The 20,382-nt window shown below is 38.3% G+C and overlaps 4 protein-coding genes across 5 annotated transcripts; 1 reads left to right on the top strand and 3 right to left on the bottom strand.

The window, feature by feature from the left end:
* Window positions 1-1,139: 1,139 nt before the first annotated feature.
* On the bottom strand, window positions 1,140-1,954 carry LOC133527045 (cuticle protein-like). Its single transcript, XM_061863931.1, has 2 exons — window positions 1,896-1,954; window positions 1,140-1,668 (listed from the first exon to the last, which is right to left on the bottom strand). The coding sequence occupies exons 1-2, from the start codon at window positions 1,905-1,907 to the stop codon at window positions 1,201-1,203; spliced, it is 480 nt and encodes a 159-aa protein (XP_061719915.1). The 5' UTR covers window positions 1,908-1,954; the 3' UTR covers window positions 1,140-1,200.
* A 2,122-nt stretch (window positions 1,955-4,076) lies between these two features.
* On the bottom strand, window positions 4,077-9,025 carry LOC133527070 (superkiller complex protein 8-like). The gene is made up of 8 exons (XM_061863959.1): window positions 8,843-9,025; window positions 8,671-8,759; window positions 7,980-8,128; window positions 7,470-7,705; window positions 6,990-7,094; window positions 6,301-6,383; window positions 5,823-5,988; window positions 4,077-4,221 (listed from the first exon to the last, which is right to left on the bottom strand). Exons 1-8 carry the CDS (start codon window positions 8,858-8,860, stop codon window positions 4,108-4,110), a joined length of 960 nt encoding a protein of 319 aa, XP_061719943.1. The 5' UTR covers window positions 8,861-9,025; the 3' UTR covers window positions 4,077-4,107.
* Window positions 9,026-10,084: 1,059 nt separating this feature from the next.
* LOC133526784 (zinc finger protein ZFP2-like) lies at window positions 10,085-14,913 on the top strand. Its single transcript, XM_061863534.1, has 3 exons — window positions 10,085-12,095; window positions 12,529-12,693; window positions 13,228-14,913. The coding sequence occupies exons 1-3, from the start codon at window positions 11,303-11,305 to the stop codon at window positions 14,244-14,246; spliced, it is 1,977 nt and encodes a 658-aa protein (XP_061719518.1). The 5' UTR covers window positions 10,085-11,302; the 3' UTR covers window positions 14,247-14,913.
* A 741-nt stretch (window positions 14,914-15,654) lies between these two features.
* Window positions 15,655-19,923, bottom strand: LOC133526785 (superkiller complex protein 8). 2 transcript variants are annotated; one of them, XM_061863536.1, is made up of 7 exons: window positions 19,768-19,923; window positions 19,564-19,685; window positions 19,308-19,468; window positions 17,582-17,817; window positions 16,971-17,158; window positions 16,640-16,811; window positions 15,655-15,781 (listed from the first exon to the last, which is right to left on the bottom strand). In XM_061863536.1, exons 1-7 carry the CDS (start codon window positions 19,783-19,785, stop codon window positions 15,692-15,694), a joined length of 987 nt encoding a protein of 328 aa, XP_061719520.1. In that variant the 5' UTR covers window positions 19,786-19,923; the 3' UTR covers window positions 15,655-15,691. The 2 variants fall into 2 exon arrangements, with proteins under 2 accessions (XP_061719520.1, XP_061719519.1); XM_061863535.1 differs by having other exon boundaries at window positions 19,302-19,468; window positions 19,768-19,922.
* Window positions 19,924-20,382: the final 459 nt, after the last annotated feature.

The raw sequence follows: 20,382 nt of genomic DNA on the forward strand, positions 1-20,382 counted from the left end.
TTTCGAGGTACGAAACCCTAAAAAAGATCGTAAATGCGAAAATTTGTCAGGGTCCTTACCAAACACAGACGAAAGGTTAAAAAGTGGGGACCTACATAATAAGAATTGGATGTACTAAAGATAGAAAATTATATGGTTAAAATTAAGTTTTGCTCACAAAAGCGGGTGGGTACATTCTGTACATCTAGCCACCTAGCCGAGTCGGACAATTTTCGGTGCACATAGTGTCTGTACATAATGTCTGCCGCATGTCCAGCGGAGGTATCGGTGTCGTAATCACGGGCCGGCGGCGCTGCCATTCAATGAGATGAAATCACTATGCGCGGGTATGAATAATTCAGGTGCGGTCCGCCGCCGGCCGGCTCGACATCGATATAAAGTTTTCATATGTGCTGTGATAGTCGGTAAAGATAAAATACTGAAGCAGTTTCGTAGCTTGGTAAGTTTTCTTCAAAAATTATATTTCAATAGCTTCGTGGATAGTTGGTAGTAAACGTAATACTTGGTACAAGGATAGTTGTACCTATTCTCTTCTCCTTTTAATTTGTTAGTGGGTTGCTAATACATACCTACTTTCTTGATTCGTTAGTCAATTTTAACATTTACTTCACAGTAAAATAAGATAATAATAACAATCATGATAACTGCGCACAATAAACAAAAATATTCGTAAATACTTTGTTTGATTATACATATTTTTGGATGAGGTACATGACTTGTTTCAATTCAAGTTATTTCGGATAATAGAAATCGAATATGTTGAGTACAGAAAATAAATTCCACGAGTATACACGCACTCGCAGAATTCAGAGTACCTACATACTGCATGCTTAGTTTAAATTCGGTCTAATTCTATACATACAGCTACAACCAATTGGAAATATGTACCCAGTCTGAAATCTTCTTTATTAGCCAAATTTGGGCATTCATGATTAGCAGATAATGATTAAATAGAAGCGCGCGAAACGGCTAAGCTAAAATAACTAGCTTTAGCTAAGCACATTCCCAGCCTGCAACAGCGAGTGCGTAGTATTGATCAGTCTCGCGCTAATTGGAAGTGTCGCAGTCCATTGCTATTTAAATTACCCGGTGCAGTCAATTGCGGGTACCATTAGGAATTAGAAATGTCAAATGCAAAGTTCGTTCAATAAATAATTTATTAGAAACTAGTCGTAATAAAAACAAGCCTCAATCATCAGTCTAGTGGTGGTAAGAGATGGCGGGGGAAGAAAAGGTGACGTGAGCAGGAGCGGCGGCGTAGGCGACCTTGGCGACGGGGGCGGCGTAGGCAACCTTGGCTACGGGGGCAGCGTAGGCGATCTTGGCGACGGGAGCGGCGTAGGCGAGTTTGGCGATGGGAGCGAGGGCGACCTTGTGGGGCGCCTCAGTGGGGTGTCCCTCGTAGCGGACGATGGCATTGAAGCCGTGCTCCTTGTCGGCGGTGTACTCCACGATGCGCTGCACGCCGTCGGGCTGCAGCAGCGAGTAGGAGCCGTGCACGGCATCGCCGGCGCGCGCCTCCTGCTGCTGCTTGATGTCGCCGGTGTGGTGGTCCGCCACGGAGTACTGGAACTCGTAGTGGGCGGGCGCCTCCTCGTAGGCCACCTTGGCGAGGGGCACCACAGGGATGGCGGACGCGGCCACGGCCAGGGAGAGGATAGCGACGAACTGGAAACCAATTAAGCATTATTATAACATGTATGTCTAAGCTACCAGGCTGTTTTATGTTGTAAGAAATATTGAGAGTAGAAATGAAATATTAAAACTTTTGTATTACACATACAAATGCTTGAATGACAGAATGGGGAAGAAAAAGAAGGAATAAAAGAATTTACCTACCTAATAATTAGGTATTGTAGTAATTAGAGACCACACTAATAATTAAAAAAGCTCACCTTAGCGGCCATTGTTGCTGATGGGATTGTCGGTGGTGGACTATGACATTTACTGACCCGCGACACTTTTTATACTTCGATCTGCGCCTACAGGCGACCAGCCCAAGCCGCAGGGCTAATCCACATTCCAATATAAAAACGCACTAACAATATACGCATGTCGTACACCCTTGGCTATTTGTTGCTAACACGAGGTGAAGGTCGTCACGATAACGACACTTGCGCGAGAAATGCATAACTAGATCAACTTGATTTGGCAGCGTGTTCAAATTTGGGCCACTATTTATCTTTACATTTCTGTGTCTATTGGAAAAACTCCTCGACAAAGTCATCGATTATAATTAAACCTCGCCTTTAAGAAATGGTTGGCTCGGTCCGTTTTTCCCATTTTTGACCACCCCGATGTTAGGTAGGTACTTAATCAAGCTAAAATATACCTAAGAACGCCGCCATGTCTGTGATATGAATTGAAACAATACTCTTCCACAACCAATAGGTGCCTATCAATAAATCCAGCCAGCTTATATGATTCTACGCACTCAAACTAATGAATCTATTTGAAAACACGATCCAATCACATCATCAATACAAAGCTACATCGTGTACAAAGTATTTTCCTTATTTTCCGCAACCGCCAAAAACCTAATAGTGCTTCCATTATCCGGCCATGTTTGAGGTCCCTATTCATCGTGCCAGTAATTACGACAGAAAGGGCGGGATTTATCAAAAATATTTACATTGTACGAGTCAATTGGCATGGGCTTAATTTGCGGCGGCCCGTGGGGAAATCGACTTTACATTCAATTTGCCGCTGCACAGATAAAAAGCAATCTCTTTCCATTTTTACCTGCGCCGGTAAATCGCTGTTTCGGTAACAAGGTTTTAAAGCTAACATTTGTAGCGGAACATAGGGTACCTTTAGGGAAAACGGGGATACTTTCGATAGATGTAAAATAGTGGGCATCACAGCATCATTCTTAGATAGCTTAGATGTACTTATTACCTAAGTAGTAAGTGTATGAAAATTGAAAACTGGGTCATTTGAAAAATTACAAAATTAACCCAAAAACCAAAATGTAAATATTTTAAGAATATAGTACCCATTTGGTACCCAAGCGATGTACTTTTAAAACGACACATCGCAAAAACTGTGTTAATGTGTTGGAAGTAACCCACTGTAAATTTGTCAATAATTTGACTTTAAAAATCGCTGCGTTAAAAACTTTAACGTCTATGTATATCTGTGTACTTAACTTGCTTATCAATGCAGATTACAAAAAAAATGCATTAAAAATTTCGCCCACATAAAAATAATATCAACACAGCTCTTAAAACTTCATTACTTCCTCAAGGACAGATTAAAGGTTGTTTTAAGGAGTATTTAATGGAAGCTCCCGCGGGTATCATGACGTGAGCGAGCGCAATCCGCTTACCGGCAAAAATTAATCAACCGCCAGACGGCTTAGGGGCTAATACTGCGGCCCTTCGGCGACACGGGGCCGGTACGGACACGATGCGTGTTTTAGAGATTGGATACTTTCTAGTAAGGTAATAGGTACAGGTCGATTCACGAAATCTGGCAAGAATGAAATGAATTAAACTTTAATTTTATGAGTGACACCTGTATCGGTAGGTCAGTCACGGCATGGCAGTCAGAGCCACCATTTCATTTTATTGGTTAATATAATACACACATAGATATTTTCATTAACTAATCCTTCCATTCGTACCAGATTTTGTAAATCCTTGTTTTATTTATTTATTAGAACTTAGAAATTTTCCACAGCTACCTACAAAACTTACGCATTAGCTAATAAGGTTTCATACAGAAAGATCTTTTTTAAAGTCCACTCGATGGTAAACGGTTACCATAGCATAAGCTGCTTGCAACCACAGAGGTTCACATGCGCATTGCTGACTCTTTAAAACACGCGTGCACGCCATTGTAGTCCTTTGAGAAAACCTCCGCAAGCCAGCATGGAATTCATTCCATAGCCACAGCGTTTGAGGAATTAATAGACGATACAAAAAATACCTACCGCGTTCTCGTAAATTAAAACTCGAGTAACATAAATTAATACTTACCAACTCATTCGTTTTTAGAGGCACCTTTTCAGGGTAACGTAGGTATTTTTAATTGTTCAGGTCAGGTTTAATAATAGTCTAAAATAAAATAAGACGTATTTTAAGAGAAAAACATATAATTACTTGATCACTTCTTAGCAGCAGGTTTAGGCGGTGGCGGGCACTCGTATAAGTTAATGCATTTGTCCTTGGACACTGACAGGAGCTTGTTGCCTTCGGCGTTGAACTGCACTCCGCACACCTGCGAAAAGGGTCATCATGAAAACAATGTATTCGAGGAAGACGGGTAGTTAAAGAGATCCACAACATAACAAGTATGCACTTATGAATTGCATAAAATGTGATATTTATTTTTGTACCAGTTATTAATTTCTTCAGTAAACGCCTTGCCAATACCTATATGCATGGGTATGTACGGTAAACAACAATTGTAGTTATTTACCACCCTCTGAAAGCTTCGAGAATAGAGATATTGCGTATATCTCTATTCGTGCTTTCACGATCAAGTGTTTCAGAAACACTGATTGCTTTAAATACATAATTATTGAGACATATTTATTTTTGTGAAACTATATTAGTGAATGGTAACCATACTATTTTTAATTTCCGTTAATTTCGAGGGTGCATCCTTTAGCTTAAATTAAGTAACTTTCTCAAAGACACCAGTATTGTAATTACCTAACTCCATTTCGGAGATAATTTATAATAATTTTTATCGTATAAGGCCCTTACGAGCGTGTACACTTTCCTTAGGGCCTTTTTACATATTGATTAGTGTTTAGTACGAGTTTAAGAATATAGTAACCATACATTTGCTACTAAACGATAAGTACTATCTCGGACGATCGATGTTATGTCACAGTTTTCAATTGTTTGGTTGAGTTAAATGTAATGCCCGTATTGCAACAATGATATATACAATATTTAAATACTTTTTATCACAGTGAAAATAATTTAAAAATGTATATATATATTTTTTAACTATGCCATTTAGTTTCCTTAAACGTACTTACCGATACCCCGAAGTTAACGGGGAATTCAATAAAAACACGGTGTATATATTAGATAAGCATTTTCAACGTGTAGTATTACCCGCTACAATAGATGCTGACTGTACTATTATATGGAGCTTTTTTAGGACTGGCACAAATAGGGCACAATGACATATAGTGTTTAACCCCCGACGCAAAAAAGTGGTGTTCACTACTATTTGTGTGTGGGTCTGTTTGTGCAAACGTAGCTCTTAATCGGCGGTTTTTATTTTCTATTTGAAAACAGATTTTGTAGCGATCGTTCTTTGACAGGTTTTATCAAAACCGCACACGGCGGCAGCGGTGCGTCCTTCTACGCTCGCTACCACCGCGCCGCCCTACATGTGACTTCCATAATCCATATATACTTCGCGATCATCACATAGGTACAAACCACATATCTGCCATTTCACATGTGATTTTTTGAATACTGAGGACGCATTTTTGAATACAGACTCTAATTACCATTAGGTAAGATACTTACCTACAGTGCCAGTGTGCTCCTTGAAGACGCGCAGCTCGTGCAGTTTGTCGACGCCAGCGACGTGCATGGCGCCGGCGCTGCTCTATGTGTGAGTTCCACACTACCCTGCAGACTCCTGCTTGCTCTAAGAATATGGTACAATATACTCACAGCGCCGGTGTGTTCTCTAAAGACATGCAGCTCTTGTAGTTTCTCGAGGCTGGCGACGCATACGGCACCGGCGGCGGCGCGACCGTCTGAACTCGCTGCCGCTGACGCCGCTCTGCGTATGAGTTTCATACTGCTTTGCAGACTCCCGCTTAAGAGAATGATTCACATGACACTCACAGCGCCGGTGTGCTCCTTGAAAACATGTAGATCCTGTAGTTTGTCGAGGCTAGCGACGCGTACGGCACCGTCGGCGGCGGCGGCGGCGGCGCGACCGTCTGCACTCGCTGCCGCTGATGCAGCTCTGCATGTGAGTTTCATACTGCTTTGCAGACTCCCACTCGCTCTAAAGGTATAATATCGTAAAGTGTATTCGATAACCTATAGATTAAATGTTGACGTTTGAAAGTCAAAAGTATACCTACACTAAGTTTTTTAAGTCGTGACAAAACTATCGTCAATTCATTTCTTATTCTTAGTTTCAGTTTGCTTCGCTTTCATTTAACATATAAATGAAATATTATGCAACGCGAATGTTTGAGCAAACCCCTATAACATACCACGAATTGAATTGGTTAAATTGAATGAATCTATCGTGCGCCTTTATGAAAAAATACATATTAGCGTTGATAAACTTGTAGTTGATAAAGTAACTTACACATTGTATGTGTGCACATGCCCGTCGGACGACGCAGTGAGCAGGAGCGACGAGTCTGGTGAGAATGTTACGGTGTTCACGGCCTAACAAATTGGTAAAATATTCATTGGTACATCATTTCAATACATTTAAATTTACAACACATAAGTTAAATATAGGTACTAAAATAAATACATAACTAAGTTTTAAAATAATTAAGTAGGTATTAAAAGGTTCAATTTTGTAAGTATGTAATTATAGTAATAGGTATCGTAATAGAAATCCACCTAAGCCACGCCAAAATATAAGTAAGTATAAAGGTTTTCTTTTTTACCGAAAATTAAGATTTTAATTATAAGGTGTAATTTCAAAAGGAAAAAACAAAAAAAGTGGCGGATAATTTCAAAAATTCGGGATTATCCCTTTTTCGAAATTACTCGAATACATTTTACTATATGAATTTCACATTACTTCCAGAGATTACTACCATTATTACGATCTTTCTCATGTCAGTTCATTCCTGACGTGTATTAACTATTAATTAAGAAAATTATTAACAAACAAATGAATACAACAACTAGAGTAATTAAAATTAACATTGTATGTTCAACTTTAAATTGTAAGTAATAATAATGCACCTTAAAGGAGGTATTTGTCGTCTCCCCAGTTGTTGGTGTCTGATTGTAATGTATAGTCAGTACAGTACCAACCTGTGTATGGGCTTGTATGGTGTGCAGCAGCTTGCCCTGCGCCGCGTCGAAGATACAAGCAGCGCCATCTGTGGCGCCACTCGCGATGTACTTGCCGTCGGGACTCTGCGGTTGTTCAACTTGTTGTTTTTAAACATTTTAAATTGTTTACCTTATAAAACTACTTTATTAAATGTAAACATACTAATCTCAACAATTGACTTGCAATCGTAAAGGGGCTTGATTATTAATCATTAAAGGTATGTTGGTTAGGTGATCTTAAATATCAATAAAATTCCTAGTAAATCCTAGTTTAATTATAGGTATAGTGACAAGGCATAATTACCTAGTAAATATTAGAGATACCTAACAAACTGAGAATGATTGTTGATTGCACATTTAAAAAGCAATGCTAAGTCAAATAAAACAGATTTCTTGTTAACAAGTTATACATATTTTATACTATTATTTTTTAAACAATACATTTAATGCACAACTTACCCAAGCCACACTTAAAACAAATTTTCCTCTAGTGTCCAAGACACACTCCAAGGACGCTTTCTCAATGCCATAAACGCCCAGCTTCCCAGTATGGCTTCCGGTGACTATGTGGTTGCCCTCAGGTGAAAATGCCACCTTCCACACATCTGTGCCACTGTTCTGGATCTCATGGACTTTGTGGCCGGTCAACAAGTCCCAGATTATCAAGGTGGAGTCCAGAGATGTGCTGGCTAGGGCTAAGAAATAGTACATATTTATAAAAATATCCTCCACAACTCCAGATCAATAAAATAGTAAAGTTAAAAATATGTAAATAAAATCTAATTCTTTTTTAATTTTATACACATAAGCTTACACTTAAAACTTACAAATTAATTCACAATTAGATACAAAATAATGAACTATAGCTCTTTTGATAATGTAACTCAAAAAAACATTGATCAGCATTCTCAGTCTTTGATACTGTGTATGCATAAAATAAAGGAAAGTAGAAAAACGAAATTAACTCACTGTGACCGTCAAAGCTGATTGCAACACAAACTACAGCCATAGAGTGCCCCGCTAGAGAGTGCACTAGCTCCAATCTATTGTTCTCAAATAGCCACACCTTTACCAGGCCATCTAGGCCACCCGTTGCTATGAAATCTTTGCATGGTGCCCTAGAAACAGAAGTAAATCAAAACAAAGCAAAATTTGAATTGGGTAAACTTACCCTATTGTCCACAGCCTATTATTTTTAGTTGTGGACAATTAAAATGTGAGATAATAACAATTACTTAAGAGCTTTTATTTGTCTACAACTTAATTGTTTCTTTTGCATAACAAAATTACGCATTTAAATGTACAACCACCTTTAGTGTTACAATGTAAAAATTAGATTATTAACAAATAAAGGCTCAATTCATGACTATACTACGGCCAATACTTTCAAACGCCATTATATATATTAAAGTCAATGTGGGGTTGACTGGCATATAAAATTTATTGCTGGGAAGACCATTATCGGACAAGAACTCTCTTGTTTGTATACATACATCACTCAGGCATAGTTACATATAAAGAACTTCGCTCCTTCTGTTCTACCAACCTTCTGTGAGTGGATTATATATACAAACTGAAAAGTTAAAAGCAACTAAAAATCTTCTAAAGAGTCTTCCTTTATAGTCGGATTTTATGTAAATAGGGATACTTATTTTCTTACTTCGGATTTTCAGAAGTAGCCGTTTTAGCCCATGCGCAGCAGTAAATAGGGTCGTCGTGAGCATTTTCTTTCTTCAGTAATATCGAATACTAAGACAGAACATGATTTAAAAAATATGCCGATGCCGCAACAGATGTTTAGTATACACAATTGTTTAGGGTTATGTGCTTACCGCGGTTGAAGCTGGCATAGTGTTAAAAGTAAATATTAAGTTTATAACACTTATCGTAGCTAATTACAAAATCTAAACAATCACCTAGTGGAGTATTTTTTAAATAAAAACTAGTATTTTAAAAGTAAATTTATTAATTTTGACACTGACAATGACATTCATGTTGTCAAAATTTGTACCATAGAATAGATAATAAAACAACCATTCTATTTTTTTTAACAAAAAATAACCATTCATAACCGGTCCGAGGCATGTTCGATAGTGTCGAAGATGGACCATGGCCCGTTAAGGACGTATCTATAAGTGAGAGAAGATATATATATATATATATATATATATATATATATATATATATATATATATATATATATATATATATATATATAAGTGGCTTTTTTTTCATATGAACCATTTTTTACATTTCAAATATTGTAAACGATGTGCTGATATTTGGTAAAACGGAAAAATATTCTTTCTCGGGCCCGAAATCAGACCTGACATCGGGCGATAGCGAGTGTGGATGTAATTGGCCCACTAGTTAATTTGTGTATAGGGCCCTCCACACTCGTGCGCGAATCGAGGCGCGAAGCCGCGAACGCGGGTGTGGAGGGCCCTCGCGTCGATTTCGCAGATTGTTCACGCCTTCGCGCCTTATTCCCCGTTTTTTGTCGGTATTTGGCCCGCGTCAAAGGAGACGCGAAGGGCGAACTTGCAAGACTCTACACTCGCGATCGCTTCGCGCCGCGATTCGCTCACGAGTTGGTTAATCTGAAATCTGTCATAACATTCTGTGGCGGCTACTTAGTTATATTGGGTGCGAACTTGATCAACCAAAGATCAATTTGACAGTTTGAATCAGTGCCTTTCCGCAAACTAAATCCGATCAGCTGACGCTTCGGCGCCATCTTGCCGCGAACCAAACTGCGAAATCGCCGTGAAGTTATGCGAGTGTGGAGGCTACGTTAACGTCGCGGAATGTTCGCTCCGCGAAGTCGTGCCGCGATTCACGCGCATAGTCTGTAGGGGTCTTAATAAACGCAAATGCGAATACAAATAAATGTCCTGTAATATTTATTTAGTTAATTTACAAACTTCGGTGTACGCGGTAAAGACCTGATAAAGTGTGGATGTAATTGGCACTTTCGGGCCTGATATCGGAAAGTGTGGATATAATTAGTCCATGGTCGAACCGTGTCGAACCCGGGACTATGGAGTGTGGATTCTCTTATGGTAGAACTGTCACAAAGGTGTCCAGCTGTCAGCTATAAATAATAGTTCCAAATCTCTCCAGAGTAGCGCTAGAGTAGCTAAGAACCTAGGCGTTATTGATGAAGTGAAGTGCCATTGTAGCGCCACCTATTTGAGGTTTTTTCATGACACTTTTTGGTACATGGAGATTTCATTTCTTGCCTCCACACCCGGGACCATCGATTTCATAGGCAGGGCCACTAAGCCAGACAGGTCGTCAAATTGAGGGCATTTTTCTTTTTACTCCAATTATGATATAATTAGAGTGACGGAGAAAGATGCAACCAGAACTTGCGAACTTCGGTGTTCGCTTATTCTATGTTCGCGGTAGCCACTAGGATGTCGATCTGCATAGGTACAATAAGTCTAGAGATGAAATGGTAGAGCGGGCAGATGACCGAACGAGATGCTCTTATGGATCTTTCAGTAGGAGTAGCAGAGAAAGCGCTATTGTTTGTCCTTGTCACAGTTTTTTTTATTCCCCACCGTAAATTTTAGTATGGCTTATAGTGGGCGCGGTGGGCAACAAATAACTCGACGAAATTACTTAGGTTGTTTTTGGTATGAGGAATGTTAAAACGTGATTTAATTTTGGCGCGTTGCGTATGTTCCCTTTCGCGGGCGCATGCGTGTGGCACATCTAGTTGATCCTACCATCTATGTCGATCTGTCAGACTTGACGTTGACGTGTACTTGACGTTTTTGTATTTATTTTCACTTTTCCTAGTTCCTTGACTACTTTTACTTTATACATACTTACTTTAAGGACAATATTTTTGAAGTATTCGGTAATTATTGAACATTTTCTTGGATGGGCCTGCCTCAAGGATTATCCAGTTTAACTTAAAGGTTTCTTTGACAAAAACTGAAACGTGAAAGGTCGCATATTGGTAATCGAGATCAAGGACAGAGAGTTGAAGTCACTGGACACGCTGGAAACTCGTTTCAAAGTCCGATCACCACTCACCATATCACTGAGGCAGGCCCCATAATGAATTCCACAGCGAAAGTGTCTACGTAGCCGACAAAATCACATCTGTAGATGAGTAATAGTCGCATGAGGTTGTAGATAACTGAATCGAAATAGTGATTACAAGACGCCCTCTGCCCTTTCCAGAGGTCTTAGCTTATTATTTCTAGTTCCTTGATACAGTAGGTAAAACACGCTATTACAACTGGAAAATACTTTTATAACTACTAATAGATTCTGCAATGTCAGAAGGTATAGATGTAGTCCAGGTGAAGGTAGAACCACTATATACAGATAATGAAGAAAATTTGGAGTCTACAGGGAAAGCGGGAGAACCTGAATACATACATAAATATGTAAAAAAAGAGTCTAATCGGAACATCAAAGACTGCTTACTGGCCAGCCTCTGTAGGGACCAAGTAATAGAAAACGACCATGTGAGTCACACAAGCAGAAATACAGATCATATAGATCATGAGATAAAAAAAGAAACTGAGAAAAGCACTATAGATGACTCGCAAGTTAACTGGTTTATGGACCATGTAGTAAAAGTTGAGAGAGTGGTAGATATTTATCATGGAAGCAAGATAGCATCACAAGTTAATGGATACACTCAAAACACACCACTTATGCAGAGCAAAGTGTCACAGACTGCATACAGCGACTGTGATATAAAAAAGGAGAATGAGTTGGCAAATGATGCAAATACATCCAGTATATCTGAGGCAACCATACCAAGTAGCATGTACATAGACCATGTGGTCAAGATTGAGAGAGAAGCAGACATGTCCAGTGCAAACAATATTACTTCCCAACATGAGTTCAATAAGTCTGAGAGCAAAGCGGAACAGGCCAGTCAAACAGGCCATGATATGCAGGATGAAAGTAAAGCTATAGTACAGTCGGGCCTGAGCACAGACCAAATGGTAAAGGCTGAAAGTGCAGTCATAGGCCTGTACATGGATCATGTTGTAAAGGATGAGGTGGTAGTTGGGCCGGAGGTACTACAGAGACCAAAACTCTTACTGCATCAAGGTTAGTACTGTTAAAACTGTAATGTAATTTCAGGTGTCAATTAGATGTTTACTGGCATAACCTCCTAATTCTTTTTTACCAACCCTTTGAATACTTTAGAATTGGGAACCTTTTTTATTCCAATATAGTCCAAAATTAGGCAGGTCCACATGAGCGTTTTCCTCGCCTGAGCGTGCCGCCTCTGCCGAGGCACGTCTACACTGGCCGTTTTGTGCGTGAGGAAATTGCTACGCGCGTATGCTCGCTTTGTGTGGACCCGCCTATTTGATTTGATTTTGTCATTTTATAAGACTTACGAGGATAAGTATGCAATAACAAATTATTGATACTAGTGTTATATAGTCTGTGCTGTAATAAATTATAAATTGGGATTTAGAGTTACATACAAAACTTCATCTTTATTCTTATTTTAAATATTGTAAAATTTTTACAGCAATAATCAACCGTATGGGGAGTAGAGGTAGGAGCTGCTCTGTCAGATTGGAGAAAATGCATGTGGACATGGACCACAGTGTGTGTCGGGTTGGACTTAATACATACAAGTTCCGAAAGTGTCTCCTAAACTACCAAGATAATCATGTAAAAATAGATATTAATAGTAAGTTTTACTTTATTCCTATTCAAATTAAAATATCATACATCTTGAATGACCTTGAGTAAATTGAGTTTCTAAAATATTTTATGAATTAAACAGTAATTTATAATTTTATACCTTAAAACCCACAACCTACTCAATTGTTGGTGCTCCCTCATTGGCTGTTATAAAATTTTATATAACATCGTGTGACAGGGACAACATAATAATACAAAGGTATTACAGAGAATCCCATTGTTGGGCAAAGGCCTCCCCCATCATATTCCAATTCCGTTTGTCAGTAGCCTGTCTGTTCCATGTTAATCCTGCGAAGTCAGCCAGCTTGTCACGCCATTACTATCAATACTATCATGATGTCCCTGTAACACAATGTTGTATAACATTTTATAATAGCCAATGTTGGAGCACCATTAATAAAAACATTACTTACCTATTTGCAGGCCATATACTACTATTGTTAATGAAGTCATCACCATTTACAAAGGTAACTCATAATTGATAATGTTGTGTTAGTAATGTTTAATATTTTTATTGCAGGATCAACTCCACAAAAATACGAAAATAAGCATATGAGAGCAAATGCCAAATCAAGTAAACAAAGCATTAAAATCCAAGAAAAACGATACAAATGTGACCTTTGCAATTATGCTACTGATGAAAAATATAGGCTTAAAGTCCATGGAAAGGTGCATAGTAGTGAAAAACCCTTCAAATGCAACCTCTGCAGTTACTCCACTGCCTATAAAGCTCACTTGCAAATTCACGACAGAATACACACTGGGGAAAGACCTTACAAATGCGACCAATGTAGTTATGCCTCCATCCAAAAATGTGACTTGTCGGTCCACCAAAGAGTGCACAGTGGGGAGAAGCCTCACAAATGTAGCTACTGTAGTTTCGCCTGTAAACGTAAACGTGACTTGTTAGCCCATGAAAGGACACACAAAGTTGAAAAACCGTTTAAATGTGATCACTGTGATTACAGCAGCAACCGCAAACGAGATCTGTTAATCCATGTTAGTCGCACTCACTCTTTAATAACTACCATAAATGATCAGAATATTTACAAATGTGACCTATGTAGTTACACTAGTCCTACTAAACGAAACTGGACGAACCACATCAAAATAGTGCATATGAAAATTAAACCATACAAATGCAATCAATGTGGATATGAAACTAGAGATAAAACTAGATTTGGAACTCACATCAAGAAACACACTGGGGAGCCAATTGATTTGCGTTACAAATGTAGTCAATGTAATTACGCTACTGACCATAAACATCATATGTTAGGCCACCAAAGAACTCATTCAGGTGAAAAACCTTTTAAATGTGGCCACTGCAGCTATGCTACGGCCTATAGACGTGAATTGTTAGCCCACAAAGCTTTACACAACGATGAAAACCCTTACAAATGCAATAAATGCAGCTACGCATGTGGCAGTGAGAGTAATCTGCGAAACCATGAAAGGCTACACATTAGTGAGAACGCGAATAAACTTACGGAAACCTTAACAGAAACTCAAAAACCTGTCTGTTCAGATCAGAGTTAAAATAATTTCGAATATTTAACTTTAGGGTTAGAAGGAAAATGGGAGAGTTGTAAAAAACAAACAATACATGCAACATAAATTATTTACAATTCTGGCATTAAAGTCGACCGCTATCCACATCCAGACCGGTCAATGGTCAGGGCAATTTAATTTTTCTACTAACATGATATAAAAACGCGGTCTGTCGGTACCATTCCAATGATTAACAGACTATTGTCAGTTTTTGGTGAAGGACTAGGGACTTGAACGCGCGAAATTATAACACAAACTGTCTAACAGAGGAAAACAATGGGGTCTGTACAATAAGTGCTTTAATTGAATAAAGAAACGCATAAGTTAAAGAGACTTCCTGCACAAATGCAGGATAATATTTTTATAATAGATAAAATATAAGTGTATAGTAATTAGGTTTTTGTTACATATAATCACACGTCCATCACTGCATAGCATACACATTTTTCTTCATGATTAATATTAGATTATTTTTATTATGTAGGTAGTATTATACTTGGGTTATTTTTTTTACCATTGACGATTGAATTTATTTACAAATTGAATTTTCATCACAAAGTACCTAAGTCGTTCCATTTATTGTGTTTATTACTTTATATTGTTATTTATAAATTGTTAATAGGTAATGGAAATAAATCAATTATAATTTTAAAAATGGTTTTGTCCATTAAAATCCAGATGCTCCCAACATCATCCGAGTTTCTATAACGCGCCGTCGAGGCGTGTTTTAGAAATATCGTTTTGTGCGTCGACTAACGCGGTCTGCAAATGCATAAGGAAAACAACTAAAATTACAATCCCAGAAATGGTTCTAAAACAAGCTGGGAAGCTTCTGCTTCCCAGCTTGTTGCAGAAGGGAAATAAATCCCAAATGAGTATCCACCGTTATTAAAACCCCGTGACTCAAAGGTTCTTGTCTCTTTGACCTACTTAAATAGAATCTAGAGCACCATCTATAATAAGCTTTCTAAGGCCTGCCTTTCGCATTTAACACTCATTATAGCCTATACGCCAGTTTTTTTCCCCAGAATCTTTTGAAACTTGTCAACCTATATATATCTATCGGATCGGCTATCCAGTGCGCAGGCCATAATAGTACATTACGATACAAGTGCAGAAAATAGGAAATTCGCAATAAGTGGTGATAAATTAAAACACGATAGAAGGGAGTTACCTATTCGCACGTGTATCTTACAACGTTTTACAGTACATATGGCTCTTTAAAGTTTCGACATATGCACGGAAACTGCTCATTCCCGCCCACGTGCTACTGTAAATATTTTATTTCAAATGACGCACGTTCGCGCTGCTGTAAATATTTTATTTCAAATGACGCACGTTCGCGCTGCCTTTTTACACCCTCTATATATGTTAAGTAAACGGAAAATGCTCAACTTTATTATAAAATTGTTTATTACTTAATTATATACAAGCTATAATGGACACGAGTAAATGATTAAACTTTTGTCTTCGGAAACAGATACTATTTTGTTGCTATCTGCATTGAACTTCACTCCCCAAACCTGTAACAGAAATCAAATATTTTAGTTAAATTAATTGAATACACACGACAAAACAAAAATAAGGAAACAAAATTTAAGAAAAACAAAAATATTTTAAAAATTACAATCACCAGCAGAAGTGCAAACGAGTTGATATATATGTAGCTAAATAATCTCTTAAGTTGTGCTCAGTTTATTTTGGAATAAACCGGTCCACATTCCTGGTTACGAAGTGCTTGCCGACCGGAGAGTAATTAACATAACATTGGTCACTAGGCGGGTCCACACAGAGCGATCATACCGGCCAGTGTAGACGTGCCTCGGCCGAGGCGGCGCGCTCAGACGAGGAAAACGCGCGTTTGTGCGTGAGGAAATTGCCTATTGTTGTTGAAAACTTTCTGGCACTATAATGGAATACAGGCCTATAACCGCGTAAATCGAAGTTCGTCAGTTGCGAGCATTTATCTCTGTCACTCTAATTACGTCTTAGTGAGAGTAAAAGAGAAAAATCCCCGCAATTTGCGAATTCCGATTTTCGCGGTAGGCCCCCAGGTCCCACTCGCGAAAGGTCCGGTCGGCACTGCTGAATAAGAAGAGCTTGATGTCTGGAGAGAAACTGACATATCATACCTGGTCATTTCTTTCCTTGAAGACGTTATGGCTCAACATGGAATACAGGTCCCACTCGCAAACGGTCCTGTCCGCACTGCTATACAAAGAGCTTAATGTCCGGAGAAAAACTGACATATCATAACCTGGTCATTATTCGTCCTTGAAGACGTTCTGACACTGCATGGAGTCCTTGTCCCAGACCCGGACGGTCCGGTCGGCACTGCTTAATACGAGTGCTTGATGTCCGAAAAAAAACTGACATCATACCTGGTCATTGTTGTCCTTGAAGACGTTCTGGCACTGCATGGAGTCTAGGTCCCAGACCCGGACGGTTCTGTCGGCGCTGCTAGACACGAAGCGCTTGCCGTCCGGGGAGAACGCGACAGATAGCACCCATGAGGCGTGGCCTGATAATGTGCCGGCCAGGTTCGCGTGGACACTGCAATTTTAATTCACTTTTTAGGTTTTTGGCAACATAGCCTAGATTCCAATACGTATGTTCTGTTCTCAGGTTTTAACACTTATGTTGTATGAAATATTCGACATTTACCAGTCGTTTTTTGGTTGTAGACATAGACATAAAAAATATTGTACTTACACATCATATAGCTTCATATGGCCATCATCGGAGGCAGTTAGCAGTAGTTGCGAATCGGGAGAGAAGCACAGACTACGAATGGGCATGGCGTGGCCTTCTAGCGTATGCACCAGCTTGCCTTGTGCGACGTCGAAAATGTTGATGATGCCGTCTAGCGCACCGCTGGCTATGTACTTGCCGTCGGGACTCTGAAAGATGTATACAATTTTATTATTTTGCAACTTTAATTGACTAATGCATAGACATATCTTTCATGGAGGTTTTAATAGTCCCTGTTCCTATTTTTTCAGCAACCTCTGCTCGTTTTAATAAGTTACAAGCTTTCGGAAATAGCTTTTCAATAGGCGGGTCCACACAGAGCGAGCATATGCGCGAGGCAATTTCCTCACGCACAAACCGGCCAGTGTAGACGTGCCTCGGTCTGCTCGTTCTGTGTGGACCCGCCAAGTAAAGAGGAGTTTTAGGTTTTTCTTACAAATAAGGAAAAAGTAACATGGGAGAGTGGCTTGTATTGGGACTAAAATATATACAGATAAACTTAAAATATAATTAATGTACAAATTTAACTTAATAAGTATGTTAGTTAACATCAAATTAAACCATTGCCTTACATAAGCCACACTCAATGTAAATTTTCCTCTAGTATCCAATGTCTGTTCCTGCTTGCCACTTTCCACATTGAATATGAGGATCTTCCCGGCATTGCTGCCAGAGATAACATGCTTGCCATCCGGTGAGAAGTCCAGTGTCCACACATCAGAGGAGCCCGGTTCCATCGTCTTGAGTTTTTCACCAGATGCAATGTCCCATAGGATTAAGGAGGAGTCTTGAGAACTGCTTGCTAATGCTGTAAATAATGCATTTGATTAATACAAAAAATGCATGGAAATTATATCTACAAGATTTTTAGCTGTATTTAATTCAGATTATAAGGATTGTAATAAATAAAATCGAGATGTAAGATTGGGTATAAAATCATGAAAATTACAATCCACAAACTAAGAAGTGGTTCTTTTATGTAAACATTAAACTATTTTAACATTCTAAATAATAATTTACAATTATGATATAGTTACTATAGTTAGCTCTCTCAGTAGAATGTTGACCATTCACTGAGGCACACTGATCATACTTAAAAGACAATTTAAATGAAAGGAAAGAAACAACATAGTTAAACTTTCTATTGAGCCAACTATAGAAATATCATGTGTCGAATTATTAATTGGACTCTGACATTGGCAAGGCCTTTTACACCTCCAAATGTAATTTATTATTAACTATAAAGACTGTACATCACTGTTATTTTTTAGTAATTATTTAGTTTTAAGATTATTACAATGTAATGTTTTCCCAGCTATTGGCTGTTGTATTTATAAACATTGGTATGTATTTTTGATGTCACTATATGATATTACTGTAAATGTATTAACTTATAAAATAGCCCTTGAGGCCTACATGCAGATTTTTTTTTTATAAACACATGTACTTCTATGGAGTTTGTAAATCATAATATAATTAAACATTCAATATTTTCACATGTATATTATTATTATTCAGAGCCCACTGTGTCCCACTCAGTTTTCCACTCATCTCTGTTTAGTGCTATATCTGGCCAGCCTCTCAAGAAGGAGTCCAAATTGTCAACAAGGTCTACCAGCTCCTCGGTTAGACTCATGGGGCTCCCACTCAGTGATATTACCAGCCCAGTCCCATTTCACACGTTCACATCTGCTTCACATGTGTGTCAAAAAATATACAGTAGAATCCGTTTATTATGACTCCGCCTATATTGACCACCGGTTATTATGACGTAATTACACCACGAAGTTTGGTTTTCATATAAAATTCTTTATAAAAAAGTCGGATATAATGACTTCCCTTACAGTGACATGTCGCTTATTATGACCCATTTTTAATAAATTATGTCCGGTTATAATGACCGACATGATTCTTTACACCTCCGGTAATGTTCGTTGATTCCCGACGACGTTCGGCACGTGGCTCGTTTTTGTTTTGAATCTCAGTGAGTAATTGACGCTTGAAGGTTTAATGAAAAATTACAGATTTCTTGCAGTAAAAAATACACTTGTATGTGTTATAATGTGCTGATTATGTACAATTTTGATTTAATATGTATGTAGACATATGTATTTACTATGTTTCTGTATTAAAATACTTAAGTACATACATATTTACATAAAAAAGGTTTTTCATTTCACAAAACGTTTTGTATGACGTCCGCTTATTATGACGTGTTTGTCAATTCCTTTCGATGTCATAATAAACGGATTCTACTGTATAAATAAAAAAGAAGACAGAAATAATACACACTTTTACCGTCGGGACTCACAGCCACGGATATGACGCCGAGGGAATGTCCCTCCAGTTGGTGCCTTAATTCAAGCTTGCCATTCTCTAACTGCCAAATTTTAATTATATCATCCAACCCTCCAGTGATGATATAATCTTCTACTGCTTCTTGAGAATGGTTTGAGTCCCTGAAAACATATTATATTTCAATTAAAATACTGGTAAGTCTTGACTTATGTTTAAATTACAAGATATCTATAGTAAAGACAATAGGTTAACTTACTGTGAGTTCTCAGTATTTTCCCCATTATCAGCGGGTTTCTGCTTTTCATGGCCTATTCTACTCCACCCACAACACCAGATTGAGTCTTCATGCGCATTTTCTTTCTTTAATTCTAAATAATACTGCAAAATAACAAAATTTAAAGCATATTGCTTCAGTTTGCCGGATTAAAACATAATTTAATTAAACTTGCTAGCGACTTACCAATGTTGTGATCGACATTGTTGCTTTCAATAAATGCTACAGGAATTAAATATTGTAATATAATTATTTAATTGAATCCGTAATTCACAAAATAAACAAGCACTTTCCATTCCAATTCATGTCAACTTTGAGCTTTGACGTTTGTCACCCATAGAGAAAGTAAATTCTGGATACTTTGCTTTATATTTCTGAGGACCAAAGAATGTACTATACATCCACAGGTTTAATTAAGCGGCTACGAGACGTTCCAGCATTTGTACTGGCATATGTTAATCATGAATAAAATGCTTTAACCATAAAGAACTTTGACGTATCTGTGGCCTCATGGCCTGCCCAGTCTTGCCAGGCATACGATAATTATCGTACATGTACGATTATTTGGGCTCCGGGGGCCTACCTCAAAAACCGAAATTTTCAAATTGCGGGGATCTTTTACTCTCCCAAAGACCTAATTAGGGTGATAGAGAAAAATAAAAATGCCCGTAATTGACGAACTGCGATTTTCTTGTTTATAGCCCCGGTAACGATGTACGTTCCAAAGAGCATTATCGTACGCAAAAGTACGATAATTTCAGCTCTTGAAAGTTGCCACCCAAAAAGTCTAGTATTAAAAGC

Source organism: Cydia pomonella, chromosome 17 (genome assembly GCF_033807575.1).
Source record: "Cydia pomonella isolate Wapato2018A chromosome 17, ilCydPomo1, whole genome shotgun sequence".
NCBI lineage: Eukaryota > Metazoa > Arthropoda > Insecta > Lepidoptera > Tortricidae > Cydia > Cydia pomonella.

Bases quoted from the DNA above. Each gene is read 5' to 3' on its own strand.
- LOC133526784 (XM_061863534.1), top strand. From the start codon at position 11,303: ATGTCAGAAGGTATAGATGTAGTCCAGGTGAAGGTAGAACCACTATAT. The intron at 12,096-12,528 runs GTTAGTACTGTT...AAATTTTTACAG, and splicing joins AAAACTCTTACTGCATCAAG to CAATAATCAACCGTATGGGG. The intron at 12,694-13,227 runs GTAAGTTTTACT...TTTTTATTGCAG, and splicing joins TGTAAAAATAGATATTAATA to GATCAACTCCACAAAAATAC.
- LOC133527070 (XM_061863959.1), bottom strand. The intron at 8,129-8,670 runs GTAAGAAAATAA...TTCTGTTTCTAG, and splicing joins GCTACTTCTGAAAATCCGAA to GGCACCATGCAAAGATTTCA. The intron at 6,384-6,989 runs GTTGGTACTGTA...CCAATTTGTTAG, and splicing joins CCATACAAGCCCATACACAG to GCCGTGAACACCGTAACATT.
- LOC133526785 (XM_061863535.1), bottom strand. The intron at 17,159-17,581 runs GTAAGGCAATGG...TACATCTTTCAG, and splicing joins TTACATTGAGTGTGGCTTAT to AGTCCCGACGGCAAGTACAT. The intron at 15,782-16,639 runs GTATGATGTCAG...TTTCTGTTACAG, and splicing joins TCAAGGACAACAATGACCAG to GTTTGGGGAGTGAAGTTCAA.